The sequence below is a fragment of the Eucyclogobius newberryi genome, unplaced genomic scaffold (genome assembly GCF_026437365.1).
Source record: "Eucyclogobius newberryi isolate DKJ021-1_F unplaced genomic scaffold, fEucNew1.0.hap1 SCAF_7, whole genome shotgun sequence".
Classification (NCBI taxonomy): Eukaryota; Metazoa; Chordata; class Actinopteri; order Gobiiformes; family Gobiidae; genus Eucyclogobius; species Eucyclogobius newberryi.
The window spans coordinates 28,370,597-28,394,613 of record NW_027316389.1 but is presented as its reverse complement, the minus strand read 5'-3'; the positions used below and the strand labels follow the sequence as shown (position 1 = coordinate 28,394,613).

Genomic DNA, 24,017 nt, shown 5'->3' with positions numbered 1-24,017 from the left:
TGTACTGTAATGCAAGCAGCAACTACAACAGATCAAATAAGAGAATCTTTATCTGTTCCACTGCAACAGCAAAGTAGGAACAGCATCAGAACAAGAATAACAGACAGTATTAAAGGATCCAAAATCTATATAACAAATATCCACAAATGGACCTTTTAATATGCATACACATGTTTAGCTAGATTATCAACATATACTTAAAGGTGCTTTGTGTACCGTAACTTTTTGGGTGGGAGTCTGCAACCTGCTTGAGATTGTATTGGTTTATCTATAAATGTCCCACAGTATGGCATATTAATTAAATTACTGGTGTTTTTGTGTTAAATTGTGTCATCACCTTTAATGCTATGTGTATGTTAATACTGTGCCATATTCAAGGAGACAAGCAAGTGGCAGACTCTCCACCAAAAAGTGACATAATGGGTTCCTTTAATCCTTTAAAGTTCAACTATGTTATTTATTTGGCTTTTTTTTTTCTTCCATAACATCAGAGGTCATGTGCCCCCTCCAAAAGTAAAATAGCATTTTCCTCAACTCTCAGAGGCCAGAGTCAGTTTTGTCATCCCAGTGAAGCTAACAACAACTAGCATGCTAACAGCACACTTCCTGTTTTGTGGAGAATTAAATGCTGCATAATTAAACACAAAGAAATGCAAAACGGACTAATTTTCACCTGCTTTTACAATATATCTGTACTAGGGCAACATAGATTTCACTTTATTCTTCTTCTTTGGTGTTTTATGGCGGTTGGTACCCAAGTAAAAAAATGTGTACAGCCCCTTTAAGTTAGTCCTTCAGAACTCACTTAAAGAAGACAGTAAGATTACTACACAAAACTATACATTTTACGATCTTTTTAAGTCTGAATATTTATATTTGTTTATACTTACTATACTTGTAGTACTATTGGCTGCTTTAACCATAGCAGTTTCATCAAACGATAGTCCTTCCTTTATGTATATCACCAACACGATGTGATATATTTATTTTTCTCAGGTATATAAACTGTTCAGATGCAATGCCATTTTGTTTCTGTTGAGGTTCAGCTGTAGCATAGTGTTTTCAGGTTAGAGAAGATAACCAGCAGCAGTGTCTCACCCCTCCACCCACTCCCCTCTTTCCTGCGGGGGCTGAAAAAAGCTGACATAATTCCCTCAGTCTCATTCAATCTTACCCTTATAATCTTTCACTTAACACAATTATTTCCCTTCACCCACATGTCATCTTTTGTATCTGCATCCCACTATTTTCTGTCAGAATTTGTTTCTCAATTCAGCTGCTCACTAGGGTTTTTCACTATCAAATATAATAATAATAATAATAATAATAATAATAATAATTTGTTAATACTTTGCTTGAATAAGACTAAAGATAATAATGTCCTGCAAAAGTTTAGTTTTCAAGATTTAAGATGACAATGTCATTTTGTTGGAGCATCAAACACAGCATTGTAATGATGTAAAGACCTCATCCCATAAACCCCATAGATAACCGCTGTGTATCTATTAGCACAATAATCATATTCAGTGCAGATACATGGGTAATATCCATTAATAGTCTTAGCTGCCTTCAGAATAGTGTAAATATATCAAAAAGAAGGGTCATACAGTATAGAAAACGTGCACTTGAAAGAAACTTAACATAAAATATGTTTCTTTGTTTATTTCAATTAAAATGTTTATGCATGCAATAATAATACTGTATTCGATTTATATAGACTCAAAAGCAATTATGGTGTTTATGTTCCCTTACCCATTTCCTCATTTGTTTGAGATTTTAATATTTAATTTGCTGACCCTCAAAACCCTCTAGTGCTCGGATGTCCAAATGCAGCCCTCAGACCAAATTTAGTTGGACCTCAGGCTTCCTGTTCGATTGGCCCAAATGACCAAAGGTTTCGACTGTAAAATTAGAAAACTCAGCTATAGCCTAAATAACAACCATTTTGATATGATGCTGACCTAATATTAATGTTCCAAACTTTATTAAAGCTGTGGAGGCTCATCAAAACTACATCAAACTGAGAAATTAATATTGGCTACAACAGAAAATGAACAAATGTGCAGTACATCTCAGTAAAGCATGATTTTTAAATAGTATATATTTATCAGAAAAATGCGAGCATTTTACTATATTATACTAGATTTCAAATTATTTTCTAACAGGAGTTCTATAAAAAGAGTTTCCTGGAAAGGTGGACACACATGGTCCATATCAATACAAACATGGCAGTTTACAAGGAAAAAAGAAAGGAAGAAAATACTACATGGAGCTCAAAAACATCTCAGATTTCTGCAGAATGAATGAGCGAGAGAAGTTTGAGTTTGTTCTAAATGAAGCAGACCATTTGTTTCACGTGCGTCACATAAATGAATGACTCTGACTGCACAGTTCTGTTTGACTTTGACTCGAGGCGTGACCAGACTCACTCTTCGTAAAGAATTGAAGAAATATGAATTTTTGATCCCAGGCAATGAAAGATATAATAAAATATTTAAAGTTTAAATTGTGGGTCACAACAGTAAATGATTTATCGTCTCTGTGTCTGCATTAGGTGCTCAGCCACCCGAGGACGACGATGACACCACTCCTGTCCGGGACGTTGACGACGACGACGACGACGACGACCCCACAGAGGAGGCAGAGGAGGCAGAGGAGGACGAAACCACGCCTGTCGAAGAGAAAGACCCTCCTTTCCCCCCTGAATCCGAGAATGGCCAAGAGGACGCGCCTAAGGACGAGATCAAAGCAGACGAGGAGGGAGAGGAGAAGGAAGAGGAAGTACTGAACAACACCGAAGACGAAGAGGAGAAGACCGACGAGACTAAAGATGAAGATACAGAAAAAAGTCAGGGAGAGGAGCCAAAGAGTGAGAGTAGGACAGAGGAGGCGGGAGACGGGGAGACGAGGGAGCAGGATGCGGAGGAAGAGAATGATGCAGAGGAGGAGAAGGGAGAGGAAGATGAAGACACGACGGCAGACCTACTCACAACCACAGACTTACTGACAGACAATTCCCCGGTCAAATACCACAACAACAAAACCAACATGGCTAAGACGAATGGCCACGTGTTGTTGGTCAATGAAGGACTTAAAGTTGGTGTTGGGATGCCTCCCCCTCCCTCACCGACCCCCGAGCATCTACTGTGCCCCCTAGTGGAGTCAGAGCTCAGTTACACAGACAGGGATCAGTCGATAAGTTCAGGTTATGAGTTGTACAATGGAGAGCTGACGGAGACGGCTTTGACTAATGGGTCGTCGACTGAGAGACATAAAGTGAAAATACCCCTGTTCCCCGACCTGCCCCTGGATCCTGAGCCGGGAAACCCTATATCGGAGGACATCGGAAGACAGCCGACACCCAATAGCCCCACAGCCGACCGCAGCCGCACTGTGTCGTCTTCCAGCACCGGAGACACGCCCAAAGGTGGGGAAAATGTGACACTAAAGGCTTGTCTGGTCTGTCTCCCTAATAATGTATGCAAGAAACGGCCTGGCCTTGAGCAACTGCAGATTTTTGCTGTCACAGATCAAAATCAAGATAAAATGATAATAATTTATTTAAAATCGCCAATGCCAACAGTTCAGAAATAAAACGTCTCCAAAATTAAATTTAGTTAAAATAAAACCAATTCTGAAAAATACCAAATGTAGGAAAATGTCTTTATGTAGTTAACTATTGAGTATTGTATTTATTTTTTTATTTTTTACAGCTGTAAGTTAGTTTTCTGTATCATTTATGTAACATCAAATTTATTATTAAAGCTACATACGTAATTATTTCAGGTTGACATATTTGCATGACCAAACGGTTGGCATGTTGTTCTTCTTTTGTAGCTCAGCCAATGTTTTATTTTCAGCTGTTTCTATTGTCTATTGAAGCAGTTGTCTTGTGCCCACCCTGTCTGCCTTCAGTCAAAGCCCGAGCAGCTGATCTGCTAATAAACCCACTAGACCCACGCAACGCTGAGTCCATCCGCGTGAAAATCGCTGATCTCGGAAATGCCTGCTGGGTGGTAAGACACACTTTGACACCATTAAATGTCAATATTCACAACAAAAAGCGATGAAATAAGTCCATCAATGTTTTCCTCTTATTTTAGCACAAGCACTTTACTGAGGACATCCAGACGAGACAATACCGGTCGATTGAAGTCCTGATAGGAGCTGGTTATAGCACTCCAGCTGATATCTGGAGTACTGCCTGCATGGTACACAGAATACTCACAATAAAAAGCAAATAAAAAGTACAACTATTTATAAAGACTTACTTTGTTGCTTTCTGTCAGACGTTTGAACTGGCGACTGGAGATTACTTGTTTGAGCCGCACTCTGGAGAAGACTACTCACGAGATGAGGGTGAGTGTCTTTTTGTAAATTCATCAAAAATAATTGTTGTAGACTTCAGACTTCTGCTTATGTAGAATTGTGAGGTTAGACATTATACATTATTACTTTAGTCTTTATTATTCATGAATTAATATTGATATCTTTTTTTGATAATGCATTAATGCAGTAGAAAATATAATGCAATAGAAGGTATTACATTTAGTGTTATTTGAATAATTAGTAAAGTGCCTGGCCCTCCCCAAACCCTCTATTCACTGCCAACTGTAAATCTGCCTTGATCTGAACTGCCTCCACTCACCTTTTCACTGTCACTGGCTTCTTTAATATATTACTATATAATATACAACAGTACATTCAAGGGGGTATATTATGTAAAAAACAGCTTTATGAGCTTTAAGCCATGTTATATCAGTGTTCCTTCACCATTAACTTCAAAGTTCAAAGTTGTATTTGCTTGATTCCTTTATTCGTAATCCTACATTATCCTGCATTCGAGACATGAGTGCTTTGAAAAGTTCTGTTTTCACCTACCCCCTATCTCCACCTACATCCCTGTAAAAAAAAATGTAAACCTGTAAATGACAATCTGCTCTATGAAGAGGCGGAGCTTATCAGTTATGCAGTTTTGAACAGGAAGTTTCTATTATTAAGACGCATTATATCAACATTCCAGTTTACAAAGAACAAAATGTAAATTGATTATCTACTTTTTAAAATTAAAATACTATATACTAGAAAATATATGTATGTGTGTATATATATATATATATATATATATATATATATATATATATATATATATATAATATCTTCTTTAAGTTAGGTTATTGTCTACTGCTAATCATACAATTTATAATGTGTGATAGTATCAGATAAGGAAGCAAAAGAACACAAAAAATCAATAAATTAAACGGTTTCATTGTCTGAAAATAGTACAGGACTGACAGTGTGTCTTGTGATCTTACACTCCTCATAACTGCATGTTTTATATCTATGCTTATTGTCTATTAATAGTTTAAGAGCTTCAATTCATCTCATTACCACGTGTTAAGTCATTGTACAAGTTACAAAAAGGGTATTTCTTTTCTGGTGGGTATTGGGGCATTATTACTGGCTTTTCCTGGAATTTTCCGCTAAAATGTAATCACTGGTGTTTTTTTGCTCAAAGATGCATTCTTACTTTGAGCGGGGTCCCTTCAACACAGATCTGACCTGTAACTCGCCCTGGCACCACCTGCTCTTCCCTATGGAGATAGAATAATTTAATGTCATTGTGTGGAACATTCCAGGCAAAACAAAAACCTCTCCATGGAAACCAACAGACACCTTGCACCTTTACAGTTTAAATATCTATGGAGTTAATGTATATTGTAGACTTTTGTGATCCATTACAACTATTTAGAAGCATTTCATTTCTGCTGTGGAGGCAGAGCTCACTAACACATTTCTCTCCTCTCTTTTCTCTCTCTTCCCTTTTTTCCTATTTATTTTAATATCTATTCATTATTACATTGCTTTTCCATATTTTCCTCTGTATTTTTCTATGGTTTTCCTTTCTCCATGCCCTCCCCATCCCGGTCCCCTCTCAGACCACATAGCCCACATCATAGAGCTCCTGGGCTGCATTCCAAGGCACTTTGCTCTCTCTGGAAAATATTCCCGGGAGTTCTTCAACAGACGAGGTAGTGCTGACCAGCGAGCAGCCTCTGGGGCCGGGGCGCACTCATCTTTAAGATACTGGAGAAAAGGACACAATTGGAGAAGCTGTACGAAAAACACATGATTTCAAGTATATTGAGACTGGGTTTGCCAAACTTTAAGACATAAATCCTTGTTTTGATGTATGGTTTATACTTACATTATCTGTGCTTCTTGGAAGACTAGGTTTAAGGGCTACATCAATTAATCATGACTAGTTGGGCATGAAAAATTGTCATATTTTGATAATCATATACATTATCTGGACTACGCACACTCTGAAACAAATATAAAAATGCAATTTACAACAAAGACAATAGCATTTTTAAATCAAAATGTTTAAATATTCATCAATAATACATTATTCATAAATATTGTCTATCTTGAAGCCTTCAGTCACCTTATTTCAACCTTTGTCTGGTTGATAATGTGCAATAGAACTGATCTACGCTCTAGACTTTTGGTTCTTGGTTTAGTCCTAGATGAGATCTGTTTTAGTAATGATTGATGCTTGATTTTGTCCTGGTGTTGGTCCTGGTTCCAGCCCTGACCTAGACTTGGTTTGGCCAGAGTTATAATCCTTGTTTGTCCTGGTCTAGTCCAAATTTAGTCCCAAAGTTGTTAGACCTTTCAGTTCATTGTTTTCCCTTTTTTAATTCTAAAGGAGATTTAATTGTTTTTTATGCCACTCTAATGAAACTCCAAATTCACTCATAACTACTGTATATCCTCATGGTATCTTAAGCATCGGTGCGCCCCGGTCCGTACAGCTAAAGGCAGGTGTTTAGTGCATGCTGACCCGTGCTGACCCGTGCTGAACCGTGCCTGCCCCTCTGTGATGTCTGCTGTTTGTTTGGTGCCGGGACAGACCACATCGCTCTGATCACGGAGCTCCTGGGAAAAGTGCCCCGGAAAGTGGTGGCTGCCGGGAAGTACAGCCGGGAATTTTTCTCCAAGAAAGGTAACACAAAATGAGTGGGTTTGGTCCTGGCGCTGAATAAGACAAGTAAGGTCTATACGCTTAAATAATTGAATAGGTGTAAGTAATGGCTGTTCTGTCCTGGAGGTTTCAGAACAATAGACACAGTTGTGCAGTGGTGGAAGATACACTTTAAAACTCAAGTAGCACATATCAAATCTACTTCAAAGATTCCAAGTAAAAATGTACTTTTAAGTAAAACTGCACTGTTAAAGCGGTGTCAAAATGGCGTCGTCTTCGGTCAACAAATTCTAACCAATTTCTTTCTCATGTAAATGTTATGTTTGATAAAAGCTGTCACCATGAACATGCTAAAAAATTACCCTCCAAAGCATATGAAGAATACTTGTACTTTTCAGGTAAAAAATGTTGAGAAAGTATATATGCTTGATACTCAGAAGTAAAAATATGAAGTATCCATAACAAGTACCTAAGCAAGTTATGTACAGTACTTTTACTGTTGTTATTTGTTACTTTCCACCACTGTACTTGTGTGTGTAGTTCCAAGCTAAATGCAAGGTCTATCTTATAAATACATAGGTTTTATTTATCCCCAGTCTATTTAGACCAAAAACTACAAAAGAATCCAGCCACTAGAAATCACCACTAGAAAGCCAAATTACTACTCAAATCCCTGCCCAGTACAAGGTTAAAAAACTGTATCTAATGTCAGGCAAGGCTTATATAGTTTTACTTCTTTCATAAGCCAGTAATTTACTTATTGTGCCAGTAACAGATTAATCATAATTTTAATCAAAATGAGTAAATTACAAATACAAATTTCAAAGAATAAGTTATCTCTATTATTTCTGATTTTCTTATCAATATCACACTTTATTCATGGATATTCTCTACCGAGTCTCCAGTCACCATATTTCAACCTTTGTTTGGTTGATAATGTATTCAACATGTCGTTATAAATAATCGTTTGACTAATCGACCACTAAAATAATCATTAGTGACAGACCTAGTTCAGAGAAGTTAGATTGCAGTTTCAGACGTACAGCGTTCCATCTTCTCCTGTGCTCAGATGTTCCTCTGTAAGTCCACGGTAAGTTTGTGCTTGATACAGCTGATAACTCTTGCACCCGATCATGGATTCCCTTTCTACCCTGTGCCTATCTCTTCATATATTCTTCATAAAGAGTCATGAGCTCTGAATATTCTGCCTTTGATGTTGTCTGTATCTGAGGTCTGAACCTACATTTGATGTCTCAATGTTTCTCATCATGAAGCTACTAATCTGACTTGTCTTTCCTCTCTGGGACTCTCCTGTCTGCTGTGTCGCCTCCTGTCTCCTAATATTGTTCCTATTCTATGCAGTGATGAGAACACAAGCCACAGAGGACATTTTTGTTCATCTTATCAATCAAAATTGTACAAACTTCTATGAAGAACGTGCGGGATTAGATCAATCGGCACTGAAGGTTGCCATGGCAGCTGTATATTTGACTTTTACTTATTTTTTAAAGGATTTATGTTTTCAAATATATGTTTCTACTATACTATTACTATACTATACTACTCTAGTATACTATTCTCAAATAGCTTGTGTAAAATTGTTGGAACAGGCTGGATGGATAATCCGTTCAATACATGCGTTCGCACATCCGGGAACTTGTGCAGTGGCAACCGAGTCCGCCATTTTGAAAGGGGCTCACCAGCACGTCTACTACATACGAAATCCAGGAAATATGAGGCCAAAATGCCAAAAACCTGCGTTCTGTTTGTACATCGCTCTGTTGACTGACCAAGGAATGATAGCTTTGTCTTGCCCCTTTTAAAATGGCCACTATGGGGAAGTCCCGGCTGTATGACGTCACCACGAACGCATGTATGGGCTCTGTGCACATATCGCTTAGCTCGCTCAGTGTTAGCGTCAGTGTTAGCGTCAGTGTTAGCGTCAGTGTTAGCGTCAGTGTTAGCGTCAGTGCTAGTGTCAGTGCTTCTTGTCCAGTTCTATCCCAATGGGATTTTTGCTGAGTCGAGTTAAAATGAATAAATACTTAAAGATTATGCCGTGGTGCCGATAACATCGGTACCTATTACGATTGGAGGTACAACCATAGATTCAAATAACAAACTATAACTAGTGAAAGACAGTGAGAGACAGAGACAATGAAAGATAGTGAGAGACAGTGAGAGACAGAGACAATGAAAGATAGTGAGAGACAGTGAGAGACAGAGACAATGAAAGATAGTGAGAGACAGTGAGAGACAGAGACAATGAAAGATAGTGAGAGACAGTGAGAGACAGAGACAATGAAAGATAGTGAGAGACAGTGAGAGACAGAGACAATGAAAGATAGTGAGAGACAGTGAGAGACAGAGACAATGAAAGATAGTGAGAGACAGTGAGAGACAGAGACAATGAAAGATAGTGAGAGACAGTGAGAGACAGAGACAATGAAAGATAGTGAGAGACAGTGAGAGACAGAGACAATGAAAGATAGTGAGAGACAGAGACAATGAAAGATAGTGAGAGACAGTGAGAGACAGAGACAATGAAAGATAGTGAGAGACAGTGAGAGACAGAGACAATGAAAGATAGTGAGAGACAGTGAGAGACAGAGACAATGAAAGATAGTGAGAGACAGTGAGAGACAGAGACAGTGAAAGACAGTGAGAGACAGAGACAATGAAAGATAGTGAGAGACAGTGAGAGACAGAGACAATGAAAGATAGTGAGAGACAGTGAGAGACAGAGACAGTGAAAGACAGTGAGAGACAGAGACAATGAAAGATAGTGAGAGACAGTGAGAGACAGAGACAGTGAAAGACAGTGAGAGACAGAGACAATGAAAGATAGTGAGAGACAGAGACAATGAAAGATAGTGAGAGACAGTGAGAGACAGAGACAATGAAAGATAGTGAGAGACAGTGAGAGACAGAGACAGTGAAAGACAGTGAGAGACAGAGACAATGAAAGATAGTGAGAGACAGTGAGAGACAGAGACAGTGAAAGACAGTGAGAGACAGTGAGAGACAGAGACAGTGAGCTAGCTAGATCGCTGCAGTGCACAGAGGGGACTTCCAAAAGGTTCAGCATTTAGTTCCAGGGGCAGAGTTTAGCATTCAAATTTTTTCTCAATTTCAATGCAAATGAAAAAATCTAAAAAAATCTTACAATTTATAAGATCAGGGCCAGCATTAGGTTTAGGTTTAGGAACAATTCATTTGGTTAAAATGTAGGCTTTTGAACATAGAGCGCGAGCTAACAGTTCGGTTGGTTTTATACAGTAAAATGTTCTATAGATACATAACATTCAAGAAAATCAACTTCTAACAACCAATCACAGCAGACTGTCCCTTTGGCCTGTACAATCTATAGCATCACTGCTGCATATTCTGTCTGTCTGAGTTCCTTTTCCTGCGCGTGTTTAGTTCCCGCTGATTTGAACATTTCTTTGATTAGCACACCAGCAGAGAACGGTGAACTAATCAGGGAAACTGCTGCTATAATAAGTAGCTGCAAACTTCACTTTTAATGCCTGTGTATGGGTCACTTCAACCACATAGACTTTCCTCATGGATGTCTTATCTTTATGCCAACAACAAAAGAGACCAGAATTCATTCAGATTGTGCAGTACTGGCTTAAATAGCTGAGTAGCACAGTGTTATTAGCAATAGTTGGGGTGTGTAATTTGGAGGGACATCTGGTGGTCAAATTACACATGCCAGAATGGTACGATCCACACCACAGCCCTTCATTCTGCCCTTAAGTGGCCCCTACTTCAGCTCCCAATGGACAAGATGATTTCTATCAACTTTATAGTTAGGCCTGTTTACTCGACTTACCGTTCAATAAATTGTAGATGGAACAATATTTTAGGGGGTCAATATTTATTCTGATATTTATGGGGGGTTTTCCCTTCAATTTTGTACATTTAAAATAATTCTGTGGGGATAATTCTGCTTTAGGGTTATTGTTTAAGTAGCACACATTTCTTTCATTGTTATAGTTAAAACATATATATTTCTTCAGCGGTATATCGCACTAAAATAATAAAAATAATAATATCTTAGTGCGATATACCGCTATTATGTTATCATGACAGGCCTAATTATGATTACGCACCGCAAGATTTCAAAATAAAATGAAAAATCTAAATCTGAACTTTTTGCTCTTGCATGTGTTAAATTGAATCTTGCATAATTAGTTATTGGTGGAAAAAATTTACTTTTGTGTTTGTTTAGAGCATTTAGTTAAAACAAATTTGTGTACTAAATCTAGTAATTTAGTTTTTTGAATTTGATGGTCCACTATTACTGTTTGAATGTTTCGCAATGGAAACCCGTATGTGTTTTGTGTTATATTAGAAGTGACCCATAGACCACAGGCCCTTTTCATGATAGGCCCAACTATTTCCGGTCGCCGTGAAAGTGAGGATCTTCACTTCTCATTCTAATCATTCTCTTGCTCAAATAAATCAAATTTAAAAAAAATCCCATAGCAGAGAGCAAGTTACAGATAATCACTGGCAGTATGTTAATGTAAATATGTCACCGGAAGAAACCTATTTGTATATAAAAGTGTTTTTGGCTCAAAGCTAAAGGCTAATATACATTAACTTAAGTATAAAACAGACAAACTTGATAAAAGTATGTGTAATAGAATGCAAAATCAAGTGTAAATGGGTTAGTTCAGTTTGTGGTGTTATTTTAACATTATTGATTGCATATTGTATGTAGGCAAAAGTACTTAGTTATATAAACATGCAGGTGTCCAGGTGAAGTATTTCCATGGTACGTACAGGTCTTAACCTGTGATTATCCATCTGTCACTTGCTCTCTGCTTTTGTTCATGAATTATTTATTTTAGTGAGACTTGCCTAATTCCCATAAAAAAATGACTGGAGCAGGAAGTGGAGCTCCATATTTTTAAGACAACCTGCTGTTTTTGCTAACTCTGCTCCCTGTCACCCCCTCCAGGCGAGTTACGGCACATCACCAAGCTGAAGCCCTGGTCACTCTTCGACGTCCTGGTGGAGAAATACGGCTGGTCGCACGAGGACGCCGGACACTTCACCCAATTCCTGTTACCGATGTTGGAGATGGTCCCAGAGAAACGGGCCTCGGCCGGCGAATGTCTCAACCACCCCTGGCTCAACTCGTAGCCCAAGAAAACCTCCAAAAATCTTCCTATTTGTCCCTTCAAAAACACATATACACCTTACCCCGTTGTAGACTGTGAACCAAGACTATCTTTCTGTGCTTAAATGTGTAGGCTACAGCTCTACCCATCATACTTTCCCGAAGCGGAATGTATAGGCAAAGTGTGGACCGAATTGACTCAGAAGTGGGCTCTTCCAATGATTATTACACAGACGGTTCGTGGATGCTTCTCACCCACAACGTTTAATGGAGAATTTCAGTAATCCCATCTACTAGAAGTCAAGGACCTCTCACCTTAACAGTGACAGGAAATTAAAATCTCCATTATTACAGACTAGAGCTAAAGCTGCCTCAAAATATTAAAAGAATCTGTGTGAGAAAATTGTGCCTGACTGTGTTAACATTTTGCCTCTCTATCCAAACAAGTAGCCTAAAACCAAGCTTGTGGCCCTGATGTGGAAAAGCACCCACTTCAGATTAAAAGTTTACACCTAAAAAAAAAGAAAGTCTTGTTTAGCAACTAGTAAGAAGTCCAGAGCGAGCTACTCGGAGACATGAAGAACCTACTACTTTGATAAAGGTGCAAAATAAATAAGGAATGCAATCAACTTAACAAGGAGGACAATACAAAATGCATGGACAAAGACTGGTGGATTGGCAAGAACGGACAAAGATACAGTACATTATTTCATTTGTGCATTTCATTCCTGTTACATACTTCTTAATGGATATATTTGTTTAGAGGGATTTCATCGCGATACTTTGACGCCTTGTCTCATGTGCAATCCTGTAACTACTGTGCATCATTCCAGATTTGAGTTCCCTGGTTTATTACCCGGCTGTGGCACGTTTCTTTTGGAAATGGTACTATCACCCTTCTTCCCCATTTTTTTGGACAAACTTTTGAGGAGGGTGTTGTGTTGGCGTGTAGAGGTTGCACTCGTCTTTGTAGATGTCCTTCAGGGATTTTGAGCATTTGTACAGAAAAGAAAAACTGAAAAACAAGCGACGCAAATAAGTGACTGAACTACAAACGTTTTCAACCACACGAACATCATTCCAAAAACAGAGACTTGACTTTCTCTGCTGCAGCGGGAGGGGGCGCTATAGCTCAGGCTCAGGAGGGATGTTGACGTGAACTGTGCCCCCCCTGGTGGCGGTGTGAGAGTACTGCTGCTGCTGCTGCTGCTGCTGCTGCTGCTGCTGCTGCTCAGTGCCAACGCTCCCGACATTCACCATATCTCCACTGACTCAATACTTCCTGTTCTCACGCATACACAACAACGTTATCATAGTTAGTCCAGTTGCCTATTTTTCGCAATAAATAAAAAAAAAAGATGAGTATAAGTAAATGGTGAAATATTTTTTAAAAGCTATTTAATTCATTAAAACAAAAGATAAAAAGAAGACATTTTTCTCTGGTTGTTGTGACCGTGGCAGAATCTTGTCTTATACTGAGGTGATTGTGTTTGTCTATTAGAGATGTTTTGAGTTCTTTTGTCATTAGTATTAATTATTATTATTATTAATATTACAAAGTTTTGTTTTTTTTTACACAGTTGTCACCTCTCCCCTCCCTCCTTACTTGAACAGTGCTGCTCTGTTTGGGCTCTCTATGGTGAAATAAAAATAATCAAAAGTTTTGCAATAAAGGCACCAAAACCTGCTGATTTTACTCTTTCAACTGCAACCACATCCCATACGATTTAAATCAGTAATAGGTCATTGTAAACTTAAATCTATTCAAATAGTTATATTTTGTTGCTCATTCATTAGTCAGTCGAGTAAGTCTCATGTACTAAATTTGAATCGTCGTATGTACTGTGTGTTATTGTACATTTAAATATATTCAAGCAACAACACATTTTCAGCTTATGTGTGGCAGAGCTATACATTGAAGCTCTTAATAGCTTCTAAAAAAATTATTAAAAAGGGACTGAGATGTACGCATCATGAAAATAATGACATTGTTAAAATGGTTGCAATGAGGTATTTCAGGTAAGTTCGCTGTAGGGCTGTTTTGAGAGTGTGGAGTTTACATGGTATTCTAAACGTTGATCATGTTGTAAAGTTTGTGTGGATCAGAAAAGAGAGCCTTTGATCAGCATGGGTTTAGCCAGCTCCAGGATGTCCAGGTTTGGATCCAGGGACCTGCCCAGTCCTTCCAACACCATGATGGCAAACACAATGGAGGCAAAATTACTCTCCAGCTTTACCTATATCAGAACAGAAAAAAAAGCATCATGATAATGCAACAAACTTACATCTAGTACTACATTATGTGACTTATATCCATGCCTAAATTGTATTTTTATTTTCATTCATACAGCCTACTTTCACTGGCGTGCCATCAGGAGGAATGGTATATTATTAGGTTAAATAAAGGAGCGTTACCTTGTGTTTGATCAGCAGACCAAAGACTCTAGAGAGCAGGTCAGCAACTTGAATCTGCAAAGCATTTACTATTTAGCTTTTCATTGTCACAGAAAATGTGTCATTTTACTCAAGTGTCCTGTTTGTACCTTTCCTAAAGCGAGTGTATTGCTGAGCGCGTGGTCGACGAGCTGGGCCATCTCCTTTTTGAACTGTGGGACGTCCTGACACTCATTGGCCCGGGCGTGATGTAGGATCAACTCCGCAACCTTTTCACCCTGAAAATATACATGCTTGTTCAACAAACTAGCAACGATTGATTCACTTCGTACAGAACTGTGGGGGAATTTAGGGAGTAGCAGAGATTTTTACTCAAGGACTGTTTAAATTAATATAGACATATTACGTAAAGTGAACTTAAATAAGCTTTTACCCTTGTTACAACAGTGTTTTCTCTTCACTAGTCTACTCAAAGTTGTATTTAGATTAATTCCTGCATGTTTGAGTAATCCTGTATAGCTTGAGTGCTCAGTAAGGTCCTATTTTCACCTACCCCTTATCCCCACCCCTATTATTTGAAAAATGATTACTCTTTAGTAACACATGTAAAGTAGAGCCACATTTTTAAAAATTGAAAAAAGAAAAATCCACATAGACCTGGATACGTTTTTATCTTGCTTATCTTCCCTTAAAGTATTATTTTAGTCTGGAATATCCAGTTTGTTCTAGTGTTTGTCATAGATTAGGCTACGTTTGAATGAACATATTTTAAGACTATTATCATTTCACACATTTCCTTTACATTTTCCTCTTGATCCAAAATAACAAGTAGGATCTGTGCAGACAAAGATTTTAACATTTTCACAAGTACTCGTGTCTTAAATGCAGGACAATACAGGATTACTCAAACATGCATGAATACACCAAAATGCAACTCTGAGAAAACTGAGGAAAGCATTAGAACATGGTTAAAGTCGAATATAGGTCTTCTTCACTGTGACTCTGACACTCAGTACCTGGCGCATGACCACGGCAGTGAAGACGGCCTTGAAGTTGGCGCGGTCGTGTTCGCTGAGCCGCGACACGATGCCGGTGTCCAGGAGGACCAGCTGAAATGGGCTGGGGTTTGGCCTGTGGCTCACCACCACAGTGTCCCACAGGTCTGTGATGGTGGCTTTACCTTGGGTCTCCCCCGAAATGACACAGGACTGGACCAGGATGTTACCAGGATGAAGGTCGCCATGGACAAAGTTATCCACAAAAATCTATAAGCCATAATAAAACCAAAATCCAATTAAATGTTGTAAATTGAAAGTGAGGAAATAGTAAAAGGCAAATGTGACGTTCATAGAAAAGAAAAATGCTCGTGTTATTAGGTTTTATAACTTTAAAATAAGCAAATCAATATAATTTAGTTTTTAAGCATTCATAGACTCTAAAATTGTAATAAAACGTAAACATTTTTCATATCTCATCACATAGATCAACATAGGCAGTGCAGTTTAATCTCACCATCTTTAGAAGCGTATCCACACCCATCCTCGCTATCTTCTGCTTCACCTCTAGTGGAATATCTGAGCTCAAATAGCTTGATATTGGCTCGCTTCCCTAAATCAATAATAAAATCAATGATTGAGTGACTAGTTGATTATATAGTGGTTCTAGATGTTTACACTTACTTCAAAAGTTTCGACTAAAACTGTTCTGGTTACAAACGGCCGGAGCGGCGTGGGAAACTTGACATATTCAACATCACGGAAATTGTGTCTAAAATGTTCCATGTTTTTAGCCTCGATTCTGAGATCAATCTGAAACAGAGATACTACAGTAAGTCAAATGTACTTTTATTTCAAACGTGTAGTTGCAGCGTATTCGCACCTGTTTGGTCATGAGCTTCTCAAATTCCTGCACTATTTCATACAGACTGAGCCACTTGAGTCCGGGCACATGGTCCAAAATCCAGCCGCCAGTTTTCATCAGCAGCAGGTCGATTTCTACTTGGCTCCTGACTCCTGGGTGCACCACCTCAAGAAATGGATAAGAAACATATTTACTACAGCGGAAAGTGAAATTATAGCATGGTTTCAAAGCTCATACGGACTTGAAAAGTGCCGTTAATGTAAATAAAAGATTTAAGTAGAGACTTTCCTTTTACAAAGAAATATAAACAGTTCTTCTTTAAATTGCATAAGAAAATATAATAAAAAACTGTTCTTTGTTCTGCCAGAAAACAGCTCAACAACATTTTTTGACTCTTCAAATGTAAAACAGAATTGAGCTGAACTGTCACAAAATGTTCTGTTTTTTTACTGCTTCTTGGTCAGTTCTCAATTAACCAACCTGGTAAAATATTAATATAACAATACAAAAATCCAAATTTTACTTGGGGTTGGGGTGATGCTTTTAAATCCAGTGGCTTAACCATTACACCGCAAAAGAGGTACAGTATATATATATAAGATAAGATAAGCCTTTATTTGTCCCACAATGGGGAAATTCCAGTGTTGCAACACAAAGTAGGTACAGAATAATAAAAAGCAGATAACTTATAAAAAACAGTCTTATAGAAAAGCTCTTATAAAACTCTTTAAAAAAAAAACTTATACTATATAATAACAATAGTGACACTCTTATTTACAGCTGTTATATGGGCAGAGAATATTGCACCAAGATGATTGACATTATGTCAAAGTATTGCATAATATATACAGGCTATATTAGTTAGAAATGCGGATAATAATACGTAGTTTTATTCATACAGTAAATCTGGACATCTCGCCAATCAAGTCAAGGGATTTACAATTTCTACAATTTAGTTTTTGGATTTTTTTCTCCCATAAACAACTGTAACCCTTTAGGTTTGTTATTATGCCCTTGGCAAAGTAAAAGAGATTATATAAAAACATTGAACTGAACATGTAAGTTCTTAATGATTGATGGTGAGTTAGTGATGGATAAAGATGTTCTAATTTAAACAAGATGCCTCCCAACCATCACTTACCTTTATTGCTACAGGTATCAGATTCTCCTTGATGTGTGCGTCTTCTTTCAACACCGTCTCCTCTGTTTCCGCCTTCCTCTTGCTGGACCAGAGCCCCTTCAGTGCCCCAACCATCCCCTTTAGACTCAGGATCTCCCAAGCCTCCAGCATTTCCTTCCTGTCCCTCTCCTCCACCAGGGTCTGAAAGCCTGAATCCTCTACTCTGTCCGCCCTCAGCCATCCTCTGTACACCTGGGCAATGCAGCCAGAACCAACCGGCTCCTTGCTTTCAAAGACAAAAAGCCTCTTCCAATCCTCTCCAAAAGCGCGGCGAAGGCACATCTTGGTGTGGGACCACGAGTGAGGCCTGACTCTGACGTGCAGCCTGGAGAAGCGGTCACAGAAATCCTTGGGGAAAATGTCTCGCCTGGTGCTGGCCCATTGTCCAAGTTTGATGAAAGTTGGGCCAGACGTTTCAGTCATCCACAGAAGGACGTCCAGCCATTTGGAGGCCCAGCGAGTAGATACGAGAGTCAGGGGCGAGAGGAGCAAAAGGGGACCAAATGTTAGGAGTAGCACCAAGGCTCTGTAGCTGAGGCGAAGGAAGAATATGAGTTTATGCACCTGCACTTTGGCAACAGACTTTCTCTCAGTGAAGGTTGGTTTGGTAAGGGTGGCTTCGTGGCATCTTGCAGTGAAATATGACACACTGAAAGCACCACAGCATATTAGAGACACCTTGGGGATGTGCATTAAAAAAGGCCTCCTTTTAACGAGACATGTGCTCCAGTTTTGATGGATTCTAGCAAAAGAGCAGGACTTTTGAATGGTGTTTTTAAAATTTAGCACTGCCCTGGCTCCAAAAAACAATGCCATGTTGCCCCAGTGTAGTGATGGGCTGCTACGAGCTGTTACTACAATGAAGGTACATTACACAGATATAAACATCTGTCCAGGAAATATGTGCTTTTCCATTAAAAAAAACAGCAATAACAGCAATAACAGTAGCTCCTGCTAACTAGTCTTGTGCAAAGTCATATCTTACTGCCTTTTTGGACATCATTTCCGGCCCGATCAAAAGCTGATTCTGCTATATTTCTTCTCCGCATATAAAATGTCATTTATCCTCTGCATGGCACGGAGCTGGGTGCAAAAAAAAGTGCAGTTTCAATGAAAACAAAACAGCCATAACATTTTGCGACGTCCGCTTTACTTCCGCATTTGACGCGTGTGTTACGTAGTCGTCACTTGTCCTCACCGACCAATTAAAAGCTATTATTTACAGAACATTTGCGCGTGCCATTTTTACCTGAAGGAAACTCGGTAAATAACTTGCAAAATTAGTTGGAATTGTTTGTTTTGTGATGTTTAGATTTTTTTTTTTTTACTCAGAGAAAACGCGTTTATCAATTAAATCTTGACTTGCAGGACACCCTTTTGGCCTACAGATGGAGACATATCGCGTATTTCTATGTGGGAAATGTACTCGTCTCTGAACTGCATTATGATTTACCAACATGCATATTATCCACGGACGCTTCCATGACGCATGCACCACAGATGGTTGGAACTTTCTGTTGAATGCAGTACAAGTGTGGGCCGGGTATGAACCATTTGTGGTAAGTACGACATTTAGCCACCATAGTTATCATTTCATCTTAAAACGTTGCGCAGTCAAAGGTTAAGAAATACGTGTGCTTGAGTAGATGAATACGATTTTAATCACCCATAGAAATAATCAAGTATACTATTGCTTCAAGCCCCAGTAGTAACCTTTCAGAGACAAAGTAGACTATTATAATTTAAAAAAGAAAAAAGGTGTCTTTTTATTTTATTTTATTTTTATTTTTTTTGCACTGACAAAACATGCATCCTTACTTGGAGGAGGCTTGCATCTCCACAAACCTGACTCTTCCTTGGCCTGTAGGAGCTTCCCCCTTCTTTTCTCCATGGAAATGTTTCTTTAGCTATAATATTCCACTATATGGCATAAATCTTTGTCTTCCACTGTTGAAAGTACAAGAACAGCAAGAGAATAAAATATATACAATCAAAAACTCAATCGGAATGAGATCAAGTTTTATTGCCATTGTCAATTAAATTAAAATTCACTTTGTGCTTAGCTAATATGGTACAACATAAAACTGCAAAATAATTGTAAAATATAAACTGTGATGCATAAAATAAAACTGAAAATATGGCTGAATATAAATACAAAATATAGAGTATGGACAGAATAACTAATAGTGTTTTAAGATCGTGTGGTTGATTTAAAGTGAGAGCTCTAGTTAAGTCTAACCAGTTAACAAGAGTATTAGACTATACCTGTGTTAAGAGATACAAAAAGCATTAAAAAACTATTATCATGTACATTATTGTCTCATCTTTCCCATTGATGTCCAACCACAATCCCAATGCCCACATTGAAACGTCTGCCTCTTCCTCTTGTCAGTCAGCGCTCCCAGGGCCCCAGCCCAAGCCTTATAAGAGCCTGAAACGACACAAAAGGTACGGGATAAACGCCAAGCAGATGTCCTGGCCCCCGCCTCCCGCTCTGCTCTCCGTGGGTCATTGATAGACAAACCAGGCCTTTCAGATCAGTGCTGCATTTCAAAAGAGAGGTCAGGCTTTAGGCTCCGAGAGGTCAACAGGAGAGACGTGTGTGCTGATGGGCTGCTGTTACATTACAAAGGTAAATCTGCATGAAAATGTGCAGGAGACATTCTTATACACAAAGGTCACACATCTGTTTGGGATGTTATTATTAGGTTAATTGATAATCGAAATATTCAGGTCACAATATAATCACAAAAAACAAAAAAATAATAATTGTGACCATGTTAGAAGCTAAATTAAGTCTTTTTAGTTTTAGTTTACTTAAATGAAAGATTTCACTGTTGTTTAGTCAGTCTCAATAATCGTGAATAATCGTTAAATCGTGATGTTTTTCTCACTATAATCGTAACATTAAAATTGGACTATTGGATTAATAGTCAGTTTATTGTCAAATTAGTTGCCAATAGGTCAATATGACACACATAGAACATTGCTTATCTTTTCGAGAGGTTGAAACAGTAGTATTTATTCATTTATTTTAGAATTTGAAAGGGTTAACTTAAACTTAAACAAATCTACAGTTGTGTGTATTATTTGGGTAGAAATTACCGGTACATCACTTTCATTTAGTCACATTTTATAAGATTAGTCATCACTATTCAAGCCTGGCTTCTCTTACTTCTCTTTTCACTTTCTCTTGCAGGAACTGTGAGTAACTCGGAGGAGCCGGTGCCAAAGCGGAGTTGGAGCCAGTTTGTGTTTGTTCTGGAGTTCAGATCGCAGAGAAGAAGTGAGACACACTCCAAATGTACAGTTACTTACAACAAATACTACAACGTTATTTACTATGCGGATGTTGTCGTTATCAGCAAACAATAGAAGACTAATTAACTAGATCAGCAGCAGTAGTCAACTGGTTGTTAAGCACTCGATGTGGTTTAAAGGTATCACAATACAAGTATCAAAAGTATTGGTACAGCCCTGACAAATACTACTTATGCACTCAGCAAAAGGATTATGTTAAAGTAAATGTTTAGTTTAATAATAATTTGTTTTTCTATTGCACTACTGTTACTACTGTTAGTAATAATAATACAATTAAATAAAAATAATAATTCTACCTGTATTACTAGTAAATTACCCTCCATCTGGGGTTTCATGCGTGATAAAATACTCATTTAGTGGTTTTATTGTAGTAATTGTAGCTTTTTACTTCACAATAGATACATCGGCTTGGGAATACACAAACTACTACTGCTCCTGCGGTTAATACTTCTAACAATACTACCAGTAAATGACTCTAAAGCATGTTATCTTGTAATCCACTGTACGCGTAATACAAATGTAGTTATTTTATTGTAGTAAAAGTAACAATGTACTTAAGGTTAGATAAAGATAAGAATCAGAAAGACTTGATAAAAAAGCTCTTGAAACAAGATGAAGTGCGAACTACTATTATTACTACTACTACTGCTGCTACTACTACTACTACTACTACTACTACTTATGTTAATACTTTAATCAATACTGTGGTAAATGACCCTAAAGATTGCTATGTACATTTTCATAGCATGGTAAAAAAAAAAAAAAAAAAAAAAGGTAATTTATTATGTTACATTGCGTAAAATCAACGTTTAATAAGGAATTAGGGAACTGCCTTGATAAAAACACTCTTAAAACAAGATAAAGTGCCAACTACAAATACACACACAACCCTTTAAGACATTTATTGCGAGAGAAGTTTCCCCTGCATTTCCTCACACAATCCTCACTAACAGCACAAATATCCAGTCCCTTCACCTCTGTGCGTTTTGTTGTCCTGCACATGTGAACCAGTAAACAAGCCTTTTGGCGATTGTCCCGTCCTGAGATCAGAAGATTGGCCCTTGAGCTGGTTTAATTGCATCCCACTGGAGTCTGTTATGTATTCAGTTTGTTCTACTTGGCTTTGCCCCTTCCTGCTCCATTCCTTTTCCTCTTTTTTTTTTTTCTTCTTCTTCTTCTTCTTCTTCCCCTTCTTTCTCGGAGCAGGACACTTACTTTGGTTCCCCAGGCAACTCCAATCACTCGGGCCAGCTGCAGATTAGTTCAGAGGCGGCGGGGGGCGAAGGTGGGTGGGACAGGGGGGGAAGAGAGAGAGAGAGAGAGAGAAAGGGAGAGAGAAGAGAGCAGGACACTGGTTGGGGAGGGTAGTATTAGGAGGAAGGAGGGCTGTGAAAAGTTTGCAGCGAAAGAAGAAAGAATGTAACGTGTAGAGATAGGAACCGCACAGACAGACGACACCCTGGCAGTCGTGAATGTTTAAAGCTCGAGGGATTTCTCTGACCTTTATTTACAACTCTTTTCCAGCACTTACTCGGAGCGTTTTGTGCACGGGAGCTATGCAGAGCGAGAGAAGTCGGAGGTCGGAGTTAGGAGCCTTTTAAACGCAAGGAGGAGGGAAGTTCATCTGGGAAAACGGCACTGATGTGACGGGAAAGCGGGTGCTGGTTTCACCGGGGTGACACGAAAATGAAAGACGGCGTTAAGAGGTCGTCACCAGGGCTCAAACAGCTCCGAAAGGTAAGAAACGTGCAAACTCATACACAGTTTAGTTTACTTTTCTATTTGTCAGTAAATCATGTGCCCCATACTGTGAAGAGGTTTGCATATTGGCTTTGGTTTTACTTTGTTACTTTCATGTTGCAAGTGACTCATTTTATTCGGGTTTGGGACTAGCAAAATTCCCAAAAATCACCAGATTTCATAAAATGCTTTTTAATGAAGTTGGATTGTATGAGCAAATTGCATTTTCTGTCTTTAAACTACTGTGCTCAACATTTTTGTACATTTCTAAAGAGGTACATCAATACTATTACTAACAGTATACAGTGCGATAGATTTGATATGTGTTACTTTTACTTAAGTCATTTTTGCCCCTGTATCTGTCCTTTTAGTACGCAACAACATGAGTACTTCTTCCACCATTGTCTGGTTGAGCTTTCGTAAAATATTCTTTATCAAATGACACAGTGTTAAGTACTTCTATTTGCAATAAGATGATTGTGACATGTTTGCGCCTGTGTCGTTTCATTCAACTGTTTGGCTCTGTGAAGTGTGCTCTGAGTGTCATTACCGTTGCCCACACGAGAAACATCTAACATCTCTTTCTCTTTCTCCCTCTCACTCCATCGCTCCTCCAAAATTCATTCTGCTGTAAATGCAAACAATGTGTATGTCCAAGTGGAAGAATGGACTCAAATCTCCACATTCCAGAGAGAGGGGAGAGAGAGGAGCTGTGTTATGAGAGGTTCTGTTCTGGACAAAGGGAAGTCGCACTGCTAAGGCTTAACTGATGTATCTCAATAAATAATTCAACTAATAAGAAGTGTAAGAAGTCAACCGATTTGTGGACTAAAGGAGAAAGAGTTTGAAACTGGCAAAAGCGTTCAAAAGTTTTCAGTATCTCTTTGAATAATGACCCAAAGTGCACTTACAAGGCCACAGCCACACAGGAGCTCATACAAAAACAACACAACAGTGTATTTACATGTAAAAAGACTTGGTGTATTTATATGTAAAAAGCCCTCCTTTCTGCTGGTGTCCCATGTAAATCCTTATATTCCAAATGAAATAATTAGATGACCAAGGCAGATTTTGGTTGATTAAAACATTGTCAACCGATTGATCAACTGAACGAGTAAAGGTCAACAGTGCTAATACATTTAGAAAGGATATGGACAAAGAGTTGTGTATTCATGTATCAAAACACAAAAGTTACTTGCAAAAGTAAGGAAAGCAACAACCTCAGCTGCGGTGTAAAGCTCTGGTCTTATTGTCTTTCAGTAGTAAAACTGCTAGAACTTGACTTGAACTTGAAAACAAAAGTTATTTAAATATTTCAGAATGTATTGTGTCAAAAAGTGTTAAAATGTTGCAATAATATTACTTCCGCAATACTAAACATAGTTATCGAATATCACATT

The 24,017-nt window shown here is 38.4% G+C and overlaps 3 protein-coding genes across 6 annotated transcripts in view; 2 read left to right on the top strand and 1 right to left on the bottom strand.

Moving 5' to 3' along the window:
- Window positions 1-13,808, top strand: part of srpk2 (SRSF protein kinase 2) — a 92,117-nt gene extending 78,309 nt beyond the window's left edge. For 2 of the 3 annotated variants that reach the window (XM_072434847.1, XM_072434849.1), the window contains 6 exons: window positions 2,555-3,427; window positions 3,916-4,016; window positions 4,104-4,211; window positions 4,290-4,359; window positions 5,940-6,032; window positions 11,961-13,808. In XM_072434847.1, the coding sequence (XP_072290948.1) occupies window positions 2,555-3,427; window positions 3,916-4,016; window positions 4,104-4,211; window positions 4,290-4,359; window positions 5,940-6,032; window positions 11,961-12,145 (1,430 nt within the window). In that variant the 3' untranslated portion in view covers window positions 12,146-13,808. Of the gene's footprint in view, window positions 1-2,554; window positions 3,428-3,915; window positions 4,017-4,103; window positions 4,212-4,289; window positions 4,360-5,939; window positions 6,033-6,916; window positions 7,010-11,960 lie in introns of all 3 variants that reach the window. The other variant, XM_072434848.1, reaches the window with a different exon arrangement.
- The window catches only part of adck2 (aarF domain containing kinase 2), a 226,913-nt gene extending 208,530 nt beyond the window's left edge, over window positions 1-18,383 (bottom strand). The window contains exons 1-8 of the mRNA XM_072434851.1: window positions 17,518-18,383; window positions 16,395-16,541; window positions 16,196-16,324; window positions 16,029-16,124; window positions 15,533-15,781; window positions 14,666-14,794; window positions 14,538-14,591; window positions 14,215-14,359 (exon numbers count right to left, since the gene is read on the bottom strand). Of these exons, the coding sequence (XP_072290952.1) occupies window positions 14,225-14,359; window positions 14,538-14,591; window positions 14,666-14,794; window positions 15,533-15,781; window positions 16,029-16,124; window positions 16,196-16,324; window positions 16,395-16,541; window positions 17,518-18,372 (1,794 nt within the window). The 5' untranslated portion in view covers window positions 18,373-18,383 and the 3' untranslated portion in view covers window positions 14,215-14,224. The remainder of the gene's footprint in view (window positions 1-14,214; window positions 14,360-14,537; window positions 14,592-14,665; window positions 14,795-15,532; window positions 15,782-16,028; window positions 16,125-16,195; window positions 16,325-16,394; window positions 16,542-17,517) is intronic.
- Window positions 18,384-22,401: 4,018 nt separating this feature from the next.
- Window positions 22,402-24,017, top strand: part of LOC140348775 (DENN domain-containing protein 2A) — a 47,872-nt gene continuing 46,256 nt past the window's right edge. For both annotated transcript variants that reach the window (XM_072434857.1, XM_072434856.1), the window contains exon 1: window positions 22,402-22,614. The gene's annotated coding sequence lies outside the window, so the exon portion shown is untranslated. The remainder of the gene's footprint in view (window positions 22,615-24,017) is intronic.